The sequence below is a fragment of the Meleagris gallopavo genome, assembly GCF_000146605.3.
Source record: "Meleagris gallopavo isolate NT-WF06-2002-E0010 breed Aviagen turkey brand Nicholas breeding stock chromosome 3 unlocalized genomic scaffold, Turkey_5.1 Chr3_random_7180001957627, whole genome shotgun sequence".
Taxonomy (NCBI): Eukaryota; Metazoa; Chordata; class Aves; order Galliformes; family Phasianidae; genus Meleagris; species Meleagris gallopavo.
In genome coordinates this window covers 7,395-20,908 of record NW_011094729.1, presented here as the reverse complement: position 1 = coordinate 20,908, position 13,514 = coordinate 7,395, and the positions used below count along the sequence as shown (strand labels likewise).

General features: G+C 58.9%; 1 protein-coding gene across 1 annotated transcript in view; it reads right to left on the bottom strand.

The window, feature by feature from the left end:
- The window catches only part of NRBP2 (nuclear receptor binding protein 2), a 15,359-nt gene extending 4,867 nt beyond the window's left edge, over positions 1–10,492 (bottom strand). The window contains exons 1-13 of the mRNA XM_031557467.1: positions 10,154–10,492; positions 9,885–9,986; positions 9,394–9,483; positions 7,880–7,920; positions 7,708–7,802; positions 7,074–7,097; positions 6,752–6,835; positions 6,135–6,190; positions 5,542–5,637; positions 4,505–4,637; positions 4,252–4,354; positions 4,086–4,136; positions 3,777–3,912 (exon numbers count right to left, since the gene is read on the bottom strand). Coding sequence (XP_031413327.1) covers positions 3,777–3,912; positions 4,086–4,136; positions 4,252–4,354; positions 4,505–4,637; positions 5,542–5,637; positions 6,135–6,190; positions 6,752–6,835; positions 7,074–7,097; positions 7,708–7,802; positions 7,880–7,920; positions 9,394–9,483; positions 9,885–9,986; positions 10,154–10,261 — 1,119 coding nt within the window. The 5' untranslated portion in view covers positions 10,262–10,492. The remainder of the gene's footprint in view (positions 1–3,776; positions 3,913–4,085; positions 4,137–4,251; positions 4,355–4,504; positions 4,638–5,541; positions 5,638–6,134; positions 6,191–6,751; positions 6,836–7,073; positions 7,098–7,707; positions 7,803–7,879; positions 7,921–9,393; positions 9,484–9,884; positions 9,987–10,153) is intronic.
- Between the last annotated feature and the right edge of the window lie 3,022 nt (positions 10,493–13,514).

Sequence of the window (13,514 nt, the reverse complement as noted above, 5' to 3'; positions counted from 1 at the left end):
TGTGGGGTGGGATGGGATGGGGTGGAACGTTGGGGTCTTGGAGGTCTTTTCCAACCTCAGTGGTTCCATGATTCAGCGGCTCAGTTGGGCTGGCAGGAGACTCATTCAGGGTCTCTGCACAACTCAGGTGTATCCTAAGAGCTTTGAACAATTGGTTGTGTGTTTTCACGTGGAATCACAGTTGAGATTCTGTGTCCAATCTCCCTCCCCAGGACTCACACATCAGCACCGCCTCTCTTATCTCCTCTCACTCTCACTTCTCCTTCTCACCTCTTTTTCTGCTTTTCACATCTCTTCTGCTTGCTAAATGGAGCGGTACAGATGGAGGCCTCCATCAGGCTCCTGCTGGCCACCACTTCCAGCACTGGGACCTCACTCCATGCACTCTTGAGCACCCTCTGCCATCTTCCCCAGCCTGGCTGCTCTCTGATCTCATACCAAAGAGCTGAGCCCACAAACAAGTGTGTGGGCTACAGGAACACCCAGTGGGTTGATGTGCATGTTATAGTCATGGTCCCAGACAAACTGCTCTGGGTGGCACAGCCTGAGGAGGGAGATTGGACACAGAATCTCAACTGTGATTCCATGTGAAAACACACAACCAATTGTTCAAAGCTCTTAGGATACACCTGAGTTGTGCAGAGACCCTGAATGAGTCTCCTGCCAGCCCAACTGAGCCACTGAATCATGGAACCACTGAGGTTGGAAAAGACCTCCAAGACCCCCACATCCAACCCCATCCCATTCCATCCCATCCCCATCCCATTCCATCCCATCCCCATCCCATCCCATCGCATCCCATCGCATCCCATCCCATCCCATCCCACCATGCCCACTGACCACATCCCCATGTGTCACATCTCCACCATTCTGGGACGGTGACTCCCCAGCCTCCCTTTGCAGCTGTGCCACTGCATCACCACTCTTTGTAGGTGAAATGTTTCCTAACGTCCAGCCTGAGTCACCAGCACAGGACAGCGATGCTATCTCACAAGTTCTAAAGCGACCTAGAAAGAACTCTGCTCCACACAGGTTCAGTGAGGAAACATCTCCCTGCAGTGCATTTAGCAAGCATAAAGAGGCTGGAAACTTCACTTCCACTTAAATTAATTGTAGTGAGTGATAGCTCAGCAACATGGGTTCTTGATTGTGCTGCAACACCTTTTGGATACGGAGGCAATCATAGGATCACAGAATCCTAGAATGGCCTGGGTTGCAAAGGAGCACAGTGTTCATCTGGTCCCAACCCCCTGCCCAGGCTGCCCAGAGAACCCACAGGGTGCCGTAAGGATCCATAGTGAGCCACAGTGATCCATAGGGTGCCATAGGGATCCAGAGGGTGCCATAGGGATCCGTAGGGTGCCATAGGGATCCATAGGGTGCCATGAGGACCCACAGGGTGCCATGAGGATCCATAGGGTGCCATAAGGATCCATAGGGTGCCATAAGGATCCATAGGGTGTCACAGGGATCCATAGGGTGCCAAAAGGATCCAAAGGGTGCCACAGGGACCCATAATCATAGAATCATTGTAGTGTCCTAGCATGGCCTGGGCTGCAAAGGAGCACAGCGCTCATCAGTTCCAACCCCTGCTGTGTGCAGGTCGCCAACCAGCAGCCCAGGCTGCCCAGAGCCACATCCAGCCTGGCCTCGGATGCCTGCAGGGATGGGATGAGCATCCACAGCCTCCTTGGGCAACCTGTGCCACTGCCTCACCACCCTCTGCATGAAAAACTGCCTCCTCACATCCAACCCAAACCTCCCCTGGCTCACTTTAAAGCCATTCCCCTTGTCCTGTCACCACCCACCCTCGCAAACATTACCCCAGGCAATGCCAGGGGCCGATAACCAGCAGCACCAGCACCCTCTGCGTGGCACTAAAAACGTGGCTGAAGTGCAGAGCTATTTCCAAGCCCACCCATCAGCTGCCCACAGGCACGCTCCTGTGCTCAGAAATGCCGCTCAGGGCTGCACGGGTGCCCTCAGGTCCGTCCATGGGGCTCACCAGGCACCCCACTGCTCCTCCCACAGCTGTCAGCGCTGCGGTCACATTCCTTTGGCACTTGCAGGTTTGTCCAGATGCAAGATTTCATGCAATGAAACTCAGATCGCCGCACCCCCCTCAACCCCAGTGAAATCAATGTGTGTTTTTTCACCAGCTGTTTCTGGTTAGCCAGACCAGGCGCCTGCAGAACTGGGGCACTGGATGAAAACGCAGCATATAGCAAATGCAGAGGGGGAGACAGCATAAATGCTTGGGTTTACACTGACATTCCTCCAATTGATCCAACTGAGCAGCTCTAAAAATAAGCCCGGAGCGCTATGAATAAACCATAAGTTAAGTGCTCTGAGAGCTGATTTACAGCCGTGATGGAACCACTGAAGAGATGCTTTGTAGGAGGCGTTTCCCAGCACCTTGCAGGAACGAGAACCAGTTTGGGGCCCGCGTAGTATTTTTAACATTAACTCAGTGCAAGGATGGAGTTGCATCCGTAACATCCACGGTAGCACAGAGTGCCACAGGCGACGGATGGCGAATGGCATGATAGCAGCAGCGCAGGGAAATACCCCGTACAGGGAATAAAGGCAAGAACGTTGTTTTAAGGAACAGAGGTGCACGCAGACCTACGCCTGATCCCAAAGCTCTGCAGCTCTGCAGATGGAAGCCAGCTGAGCCGTGCCGCGCTGGGGCTGCGTCCTGCTGACAGCAGCCAACCCTCCTCTCCCCATGCGCTTGTCAGCAAAGTGCCCCTACTGCCTCCAACTCGGGGCTTCCAATAGAAGGCACTGATAAAATGGAGTGAGTTCAGTGCAGAGATGGCAAAACCGTGCAGGGCTGCAGCGCTGGGAGGGGAGGCAGAGGGAGCAGGATTTGCTCTGCCCGATGGCTTTGGGGAACCCAATGGCAGCACGCCTGTAGCTGCTGGGTGCTGAGAGGATGGAGGAACCGGGCTGTTGGCGGAGAGAAAGGAGAGAAGAGACAGACCTGAACAGGGATGTTCTGGGTGGACCCAAGGAAATCCTTTTTCTTGGTGAGAATGTTCAAACAGTGGACCAGAGGCCCACAGAGGCTATTGGATCTCCATCCCTTGAGGATTTCAGGACCCCGTTGGACTCCTGATGTCCTTTCCCAGCTTAGCAACTGCGTGGCAGAATGAGACCCAGCACTGGATACCCAATTTAGTTCATTCAGCAGTGATTAATCCAGGAAGCTGCTCCTGAGACCAGAAGTGGATTCAGCACTTCAAAATGCTGTCAGACCCACGGCGCCCACCCTTCCTGCAAACAACCCTGGGACAAACACACAAAGCCCTTGAATCGAAGATGCTGAGTGAAATCCAGCAACCTGGGAGACAGAGATGATCTCACAGAGCTTATTCCTGGCACCTGAAACTGACTCCAGGATGCTAATAATACAGAAAATTGCGAAAGAAGACTTTAAAACTAAGCTGCCACCACAGAATCACTGAAAATAAGAGCTAAAAGGGTTCAGGACACCATCCCAGAGAATCATAGGATCATTAAGGTTGGAAAAGACCTCTAAGAACATCGAGGCCACCTGTCAGCACAACCCCATCGTGCCCACTCATACACTCATCAAATCGCTGAGGTTGGAAAAGAACCCCAAGATCCCCACGTCCAACCCCAACCCATCCCACCATGCCCACTGCCCACGTCCCCACGTGCCATCAGGTGCCACCAGGTGCCTCCAGGGATGCAGACCCCCCACTTTCCTGTTCAGACAGCCACTCTGACCGTACCTGGCCTGACCTTACCTTCCTGGTCTCCACATCAAAGGGCTCTGGCGTGGGGGTTTTGGCTTTCTGAGGGTCCTCCGGGGGCTGAGAGAGTGCCCGTGGGAGGGCATGGGGTCTGGAAACAGCGAAATTCATCAGAGGGTAAATCCCATTCCTGGTACAGACACAGAGAGAGGAGACAACCAGCTGAGCCCCGTCCTCCTGCTGCCACGGTGAAGGTCTGTCCGTCCGTGCAGAGACCACAGAGGGGCTCAAATGGGCGACTAAGCACGGTCCTGCCAGCGGGACACTCCGTGTGATGGGATCCGGGGATGTCCCAAAACCCACCTGACATCTTCTAAGAATTTGTCGAGCTCAAGGAACGAGACCTCCGAGTACCTGGGAGGAAGGATGGGAATGTCACCGCGAGAGCAGGGCAGGAGAGCAGCACGAAGGGCTGCGGTGGTGACAGCGCGGTCAGGGTGGATGCAGGTCCTGGGCTACAAACCCTCACCTCCACTGTGCTCCGGGCCGACCCTCACGCCGGATCTCTGCCATCACCATGTTCAGGTCCAGCTCCTTTATCTTCTCCTCCACCACGTTCTCTGGCATCAGATCTAGGGCAGAGCCAGAGAGGGGCATCAGCCCGGAGGTGCTGCAGGCTGGGCTCTGCGCTCACGGCCGTTCTCCACGGCTCCTCCATCCCTCCAGCTCTGCGGGGCCAGGAGCACGAGCTCAGTGGGGCAGGGCAGTCTCCTGTTACTCACACTGGTTGTTGATGAAGCAGTGTGCTGCCAGCAGCTTCAGGGAGTGGACCTCAAAGAGCACGCGGTGGAAGAGGAGGCTGTTGGCCGTCGGCCGCTTGTCGGGGTTGAGGGTCAGGCACGACAGAATGAACTCCTGAGGGTCAAACACAAAGCATGAGCTGGAGGCAAAGCCCCGTTCCACGTCTGTTCCAGTGCTCGGTAACTCTGTTGGTGAAGAAATTGTTCCTAATATCCAACCTGAACCTCCCCTGGTCAATTTCAGGCCGTCACCTCTCATCCTGCCTTACCTCGTAGGATGCCTGGGAGAATTGCAGAATGACACAAGAGAATGGGGGGAATACACATGCACACACGACGGAACGTTTTGGGGATGAACACGGAGAGATGCACGCTGCCGTCTGAGCCCCATACCGAGCACTTCAGCCTGCCCTGCCTTCTCACCAAGCCCTGCCCGTCAGATATTGATAAGCATTTATCAGATCCCCTCTTGGCCTTCTCTCCCCCAGGTGCACAGCCCCAGGGCTCTCAGACTCCCCACCGGGAGATGTTCCAGCCCCCTCCCATCTCTGCACCCTTTGCTGGGCTCTCCCAGCAGTTCCCAGCCTGCCCTGAACTGGGAGCCCCGTGCTGGGCGCAGTGCTCCAGCGGTGCCCCCCCAGGGCACGGCAGAGTGGGGAGAACCTCGTGCCCTGCTGGCCACGCTCTGCTCAATGTACCCCAGGGTCCCATCAGTCCCCTTGGCAATCAGGGCACACCGCTGGCTCACAGTCAGCCTGCTGGCCACCAGAACCCCCAGGTCCTTCTCTATAGAGCGTGCACACGTGTCTACACGTGCACCTACTGGATCTGTTGTCCCAGTGGGACAACATGTGGGGACAAGATCTCATCACGACCAGCCGAGCAGGAAGGATCCTGGTGCCCCTCAGCCTGCCAGACTGCTGCCCGTGCTCCCAGGAGGCTGCTCCAGGGCCACCGAAACATGCGGGTCCGGCTGTGTCCCAGTGGCTCCGTCCCACAGCTCGGCTGCCCGCACTCACCCTCATGTTGGGGTCATCCAGAGAATGCCGTGCCCTCATGATGGCCTCCTCCGAGACCCGCGTGTCACCGTTGGTCTGGATCTCCAGCACTGCCATCTGGGGAAGGAGGAGCGCAGCTGTGTCTGCAGGCAGCCAAGCCCTGGCTCAGTCCTCGGGGCCCATTTCTCTACCCCGGTGCTGCACAGGTAACGCCAACAGCCCCGCAGCCCCTCACAGCAGCACTGAATGTCCCTGTCCCATGTGCTCCCCTCGCTGGGGGTGCCACAGCCCGTGGAGGCTGAGCCAGAGCAGCAGTGGATGCTTTGCTGAGCCCAGCAGTAGTGCCTCCACCTCCATAGAATCATAGAATCATAGAATCCTAGCATGGCCTGGGTTGCAAAGGAGCACGATGCTCATCTGGTTCCAACCCCCTGCTGTGTGCAGGTCGCCAACCAGCAGCCCAGGCTGCCCAGAGCCACATCCAGCCTGGACCCGCAGCTCACAGCCAGGTGTGGGGAGCTCCCGGGCAGCCAGCAGGCCCCACAAGGCACTACCCTGCCCCATAAGTGGGGGTCCCGCAGGTTCCCAGGCTGTGCAGCAGCCCAGCTCCGTACCTCCAGCGCGCACATCCCAAAGGAGAAGATGTCCACGGCGGTCCCGTCGGTCTTCTCTGCAGAACCAAACCAGGAGCCCGTCAGCCCAGTTGTGGTGGGATTCTCCCCTCCCCCCCAGGAGCAGCCGACGTCCCCACCTACGGACCCTTCTCCCCACACACTTCTACCTGTGCCTGCTTCCCTGCCCCGACACCCGGAGCTCTGCACAAACCTCCCCGATTCACTCAGAAGACCCGAGATGGGGCTCGCGCTGTGTGTGCACAAGGCACAAAGGCTCCCTGCTCCTTTTTCCCACTCACTCGAACACTTCACGCGCTGCTGAGCGCTTCTGAGCCAGAACCTTTTCAGACAGCGACCCGAGGTGGTGCTGAGACCTGGTTCTGAACCACCAATATCCAACTCTCAGCCCAGCTCACCGCTATGTGGGCACGGCTATTCCCCATGCGCTCCGTGCTCATCAGCGCCATGTTTCACCTACAGTGCTGGCACAACCATCCACACTCACAAGATCTTCTCTCGGCTGACAGCTTCAGCTCTAAAGGCACCAAACTGCAAACTCGCAGCGGCCAAACACTGAACCACAGCCCCCCCCTCCCCCAAAACTGAGCCCCACTCACGGCCGTATTCCGGGGGAAAGAAATGCAAATTGCGCAGCTCCTCCCTCTCGATCCGGATGGGGCTCCGCAGGTCGTCTGGAAGGGCTGCAGGGGAACAAGAAATAATCTGAGCCACGGCTCTGCAGTGAGCACAGATGGGACTTTGGAGTGTGTCCCTGCCCGCGCAGACAGCAGCGTGGCACCCACTCCCCCAGGAGAGGCCACAGCAGCGGCGGTTCCCCTCCTGCTTGCAGCCCCAGGACCACTGCTTGGTGCCCAGTGGGGACAAAATCCACCCGGTGATGAGGTGGATGTGCTGCAGGGGGAGCAGAGGGACACTCACCGTTAGCAAACACCCGGTGCCACACTGCCGGTCAGCGCCGATGCCAAAGGAGGTAAGTGAGAAGTGCAGAGCAGGGGACACAAACAGAAGACAAGGTAATGCCACGCCTCAGAGCCGTAGAATCATTAAGGTTGGACAAGCCACTAAGATCATCGAGTCCAACCCCCACCCCATCCCCACCGTGCCCACTAAGCACGTCCCCAAGTGCCACATCTCCATGGCTCCGTAACCCCTCAGGGGTGGTGACCCCAGCACTTCCCAGGGCAGCCGTGCCAATTTCTGACCCAGCATTTCAGACGCACTGCAGGGCCTCGGCGTCCTTCCTGCACCGAGGGCCCAACACTGAGCACAGCACTGAGGTGCAGCCTCACCAGAGCTGAGCACAGAGGGATGATCACCTCCCGCTCTGCTGGCTGCACTGTTTCTGGCACAAGCCAGGCTGCCGTCGGCCTTCTTGGCCACCTGGGCCACTGCTGGCTCACGGTCAGCACCCCCAGTTCCTTCTGTGCCACAAGGGCACTGCGCACGCGTGATGCTCAGTGATCCCTCAGGGGACTCTCAGCTCTGACCCCTCCCCACAGCTCCCCGCTGCCCTCCCCATCCCCAGCCCCAGAGCTGCGGGGCCGCGTCCTACCGGAGCCGATCTTGATGAGCCCGTTGTGCTGGATGAAGATGGTGTCACTGGTGAGGTTGCCGTGGATGATGGGGGGCTCACAGGAGTGGAGGAAGCTGGGGGGCACACAGCTGCCCTGAGCACGCTGCCCAACGCAGCCCGCAGCAGCAGGACGGCGAGGCAGAGAACTTACCTGAGAGCGGACAGGATCTGCGTGCACCAGCGCTTCCAGGCCTACGGCAGAGACCAGAGCTGTGTGAGACAACCCAGGACCACCTATCGCCCGGCAGCTGGGAACCCGGCCCCCCACCGCCCCGCAGGGATCGCAGCTCGAGGATGAGCCACGCACTGCCCCAGCCACAACAGCCTCCTTTCCAGTCCTGGTTCAGCGAACACCAGCAAAGCTGAGAACCTCAGTGCTGCGATCCTCAATGGCAGACACAGCTCTGCAGGGCACCAAAACCCAGTGGGAGTGTGGACACACGCACCACAGAGGGGGCAAAAGCTCGCCGCGCTCATGGGGTCCGTGCACACGGTTTGTACCAACGGTGAATCCCAATTCTACCGCTGCACGGCTGTGGCAGTGAGCTCAGACTTGGGGGAGGGCAATGGGGTCCAGCACAGATCCCAGAATCACAGCTGGGTGATGCAGGGGATCATAGAGTCGTGGAGGTTGGAGTCCCCTAAGATCATGCAGTCCAACCTCAACCCATCACGCACACGGAATCACAGAATGGTTGGGTTGGAAGGGACCCCAAGGATCACGAAGCTCCAACCCCCCACCAATGCAGGGCCACCAACCTCCACATCTCACAGCAGCCCAGGCTGCCCAGGGCCCCATCCTTGCTGGCCTTGAACACCTCCAGGGATGGACGGGGATCCACAGCCTCTCTGGCAGCTGGTCCAGCACCTCCCCGCTCTCACACCAAACAACTTCCCCCTGACAGCCAACTGAAATCTGCCCTCCCTCCCCTTCCAACCATTCCCTGTCCTGCTGTTATCTCCCCTTTCCAAGAGCTGATCCCCTCCTGTCTGCAGGCTCCCTTGAGGTCCCGCAGGCTGCACTGAGGTCACCCCGCAGCTTCTCTTCTCCAGGCTGAACAAGCCCAGCTCCCTCAGCCTGGCTTCGCAGTGGAGGTGCTGCAGCCCCCCGCTCATCTCTGTGCTCCTCTGGACCCTCTCCAACAGCTCCCTGTCCTTCTTGTCCTGGGGGCTCCAGCCCTGGACGCAGTGCTGCAGGTGGGGCCTCACAAGAGCCGAGCAGAGGGGGACGATCACCTCCCCGTCCCTGCTGGCCACCCCTCTGCTGATGGAGCCCAGGATCCCATTTGCTTTCCAGCTGCAGGAGCACACTGCTGTCTCACGTTCAGTTCTTCACCCCCCAGGACCCCCAGGTCCTTCCCTGCAGGGCTAAATCCCCACGGTGTGCACTGACCATGACCCCATGGATATCTCCATGCTCCTGAACACCACCAGGGATGGTGACTCCCCCACCTCCCTGGGCAGCTGTACCAATGCCTGACTCTTCTGGAAAGAAATTGTTCCTAATATCCAACCTGAACATCCCTCGGAGCAATGGGAGGCCACCACTGCTATGAACATCACTGTTGGAACAGCACTCATCTGCTCTGCTTTGTAAGAGAGCCGAGACCCTCCCAGCAGGCACGGAGCTGCTCCCTTCCATGGATGCGCTCCTAGGCAACCTACCCTGGCATTCATGGCCTTGTGGTTTTTCTTGGTTTTCTTCAGGAACTGCTTCAGGCTCCCCGAAGACACATATTCCGTGATGAAAATGACCTGGGGGGGACAGAGGGGTCAGTTTCCTGCCCAGCTCACGTGCTGCACCGCGCGAGGCTGAGGCTGAGCGTCCTGCTGCGTGTCCTGGGCAATCACAGAATCATTAAGGTTGGAAAAGACCTCCAAGATCATCGAGTCTGACTGCCAACCCATCCCCACCCTGCCCACTAAACTGAAGTGCCCTGAAGTGCCACATCTCCGCGGTTCTGGAACACCTCCAGGGATGGAGACTCCTCCACTTCCCCAGGCAGCCCAAGCCAATGCCCGATCGGTTTCAGAGAAGAAATTTTTCCTAATTTCCAACCTGAAGCAGGGCAGTCCTGGGAGCAGGGTGAGCAGAGGACCCCGGGATCCCACCGCCATCCCTCCCAGCCTGGCATCCGACCCCCACATCCCCCTACCCGTGCCTTCGAGTCCTTCACATCCAGCCAGTATTTATGGAGCTTCACGATGTTGGGGTGGTCCACCAGCACCAGCTGCTCAAACATGGTCTTGATCTTCTCCTACGTGCAGAGAAAGGACAGCTGAGATGGCAGCTCTGGGGGCACGGCAGGACACCACAGAGAGCACAGGAAGGTGGGGAGCAGCTCCAGGTTGGGGAAAAGCTGCTTTTGGGGTACAGAAGACACAGGGAGCCGTGGGCACGTTCCTCACCACGAGGGGTGATTACCTCGTGTGCTTTGAAGGCCTTCTTGTCAGTGAAGAGCAGCTCATTCCACACCACCTCCACGCCTTCCTCCGTGTCCATGGCGAGGAAGGTGCTCTGGATGCCCGGCATGTTCCCCTGGTTCACCTGCGAGGCACGAGAAGCTGTGAGGCCGCCCACGAGCGTGCCCTGCCCGCAGCTCCCACCCCACACACAGACTCACGCCCAGCACTACATGGATGTGCGTGGATCTCCTGTTCCGGGATCCCCGTCCACAGGACGCTCAGGCTGGGACACGAGGAGCACCCAGGCACCCAGCCTGCCCTGCCCGGCCCTCAGGACCCCCATTCCTGGGGGCTCAGGTCCCCGGGACACGAGGGCACAGAACGAAGCCAGACATTGGGAGCAGCTCCCAGCACAGCAGGACGTCACCGTGAGAGCCACCCAGCTCCAATCCACAGCCCATGTGGACCCCACACCCCAGCAGACATTGGGGAACGTCCCACGCTCTGAGCTGATGGCTGCAGACACAGTGGACAGGGCAGACTGGAAGGTCCAGACCAACCAAAGGCATCACATCAGCCTTGTCAACATCAAGGAGGCTGTGGATGCTCATCCCATCCCTGCAGGCATCCGAGGCCAGGCTGGATGTGGCTCTGGGCACCTGGGCTGCTGGTTGGTGACCTGCACACAGCAGGGGGTTGGAACCAGGTGAGCACTGTGTTCCTTTGCAACCCAGGCCATTCTAGGGTTCTGTGATTCCATGATCTCAGGCCGACTGTGGCTACATCACAACCCGGGGTACATCTGATGAGCTCCCATCCCCTGAGCTGTGACCCCAACAGACAGCGACTCTGCCATCAGCAAGGCTGCAAACTGCATCCAGCATCATCATCAGTGACGGCAGCGGTGGGACTGAGTGCTCCCTCAGCAAAGGGGTTGGGTGACACCAAGCCGTGGGGTGCGGCCGACCCAACAGAAGGAAGGGATGGCACCAGAGGGATGGGGGTGGGCTGGGGGACTGAGCCCACGGGAACCCAGGGAGGTTCAGTAAATCCAAATGTGAGGTCAGCACGTGGGTCACAGCAACCCGGCTATCAGTGTGAGCTGGGAGATGGAAGGGTAGAATCACAGAATGACAGAATGGTTGGGTTGGAAGGGACCCCAAGGATCACGAAGCTCCAACCCCCACCAATGCAGGGCCACCAACCTCCACATCTCACAGCAGCCCAGGCTGCCCAGGGCCCCATCCAACCTGGCCTTGAACACCTCCAGGGATGGACGGGGATCCACAGCCTCTCTGGCAGCTGTTCCAGCACCTCCCCGCTCTCACACCAAACAACTTCCCCCTCACATCCAACTGAAATCTGCCCTCCCTCACCTTCCAACCATTCCCCTGTCCTGCTGTTCTCTCCCCTTTCCAAGAGCTGATCCCCTCCTGTCTGCAGGCTCCCTTGAGGTCCCGCAGGCTGCACTGAGGTCACCCCGCAGCTTCTCTTCTTCAGGCTGAACAAGCCCAAGGCAAGGCACAGCCCCGCCAAAAAGGATTTGGGGTGCTGGTGGTTGGCAGCTGGGCTCAAGCCAGCACTGTGCCCTCGCAGCCCAGAGAGCCAACCGTACCCCAGGCTGCATCAGAAGCGTTCAGTGCAGGGCAGTTGGACCGGATGCTCTTACAGCTCCCTTCCAACTCAAAGCACCTGTGATTCCGTGAGGGGGTTCTCCCCACCAGGAGCAGAGTCCCCCCTGCACACGAGCAGCCCTGCATCCCCCTCCCGGCGGATGGGACCCCCTGCCTCTTCCGGCACGGCGTGGAGCTGCCGGCATGCGGATGAATGCAGGATTGTTCTGCTGCTGCTCGGGGCTCGGACGCTGTGGCACGGGGCAGCTCGTGGGCACGGCGCCGGGGGGGTGTGCAGCACCCCCGGCTCATTGGCAGGGAACAGATGGGCGCTCGTGGCCCAGTTCCTGCTGCAAGGGCACAAAGAGCTTCTATTATTTGTTCCCCCCGCCCGCGGGCTCCGCGTGCCCAGCAGAGCTCAGCAATGCAGCCAGCTGGCCTGGGCTCAGCCTGCATGGGCTCAGCCTGCCGGGGCTCCGTGCGCTCAGCTGCTCCGGTGGGGACAGGACAAGGTGAAGGAGAACAGATTTGGGTAGGAAGCGAAGGGGAAATCTGTTTCCCCGGAGGCGGTGAGGCCCCGGCTCCGCTGCCCAGAGAAGTGGGGGTGCCCCATCCCTGGAGGTGCTCAGGGCTGTGGATGGAGCCCTGGGCAGCTGAGCTGGGGGCACACAGCCCACTGCGGGGGTGGGGCTGAGGGTCCCTTCCAGCCCAACCAGTCTTCGGTTCTGTGATCCTTAAGGACCTTTCCAACACATCCCATCACACAGTTCTGTGATCTCATCATAGAATGGCCTGGGTTGCAAAGGAGCACAGTGCTCATCTGGTCCCAACCCCCTGCTGGGTGCAGGGTCGCCAACCAGCAGCCCAGGCTGCACAGAGAATCCACAGGGTGCCATAAGGATCCATAGTGAGCCACAGTGATCCATAGGGTGCCATAGGGATCCAGAGGGTGCCACAGAAATCCAAAGGGTGTCACAAGGATCCATAGGGAGCCATAGGAATCCACAGGGTGCCATAAGAATCCTTAGGGTGCCACAGGGATCCACAGGGTACCATAAGGATCCAAAGGGTGCCACAGGGACCCATAATCATAGAATCATTGTAGAGTCCTAGCATGGCCAGGGCTGCAAAGGAGCCCAGCGCTCATCAGTTCCAACCCCTGCTGTGTGCAGGTCGCCAACCAGCAGCCCAGGCTGCCCAGAGCCACATCCAGCCTGGCCTCGGATGCCTGCAGGGATGGGATGAGCATCCACAGCCTCCTTGGGCAACCTGTGCCACTGCCTCACCACCCTCTGGGTGATCTTTAAAGTCCCTTCCAACCAACCCATTCTATGACCTACGATTCCATGAGGCTGTGCTGGGAGGGGAGGGCTGAGGGAAGCCCCTGTGCTTCCTTCAGTGTCCATGAAGCTGCTCTTCTGTCCACCTCAAAAAACACCAATGGAAAACCACCTCACGGTCCTGAGAAAAACCCCGAGCTGACACCAGCGAGCAGCCACTGTGTGCTGAACGGCCGCAGAACTCAGGCTGGGCAGCAGCCCCACGCACGGAGCTCCCAGCTGCACCTCTAAATAAATGCTGTCTATGATCACGGAGGGGACTGAGGGCAAAAGGAGCGGCCACAGCCACGGCTGTGATCTCAGCCTGCGCCTCTCAGGGCTCCCTGCCCATCAGCTCTGTGAGGCAAAGCTCCTCCTGCAGCGGACTGGGAAATTCTCGGGTTCCTTCCAGAAAGGCCCTGGCAGGAGCTGAGGCTGCGTGGGGGGA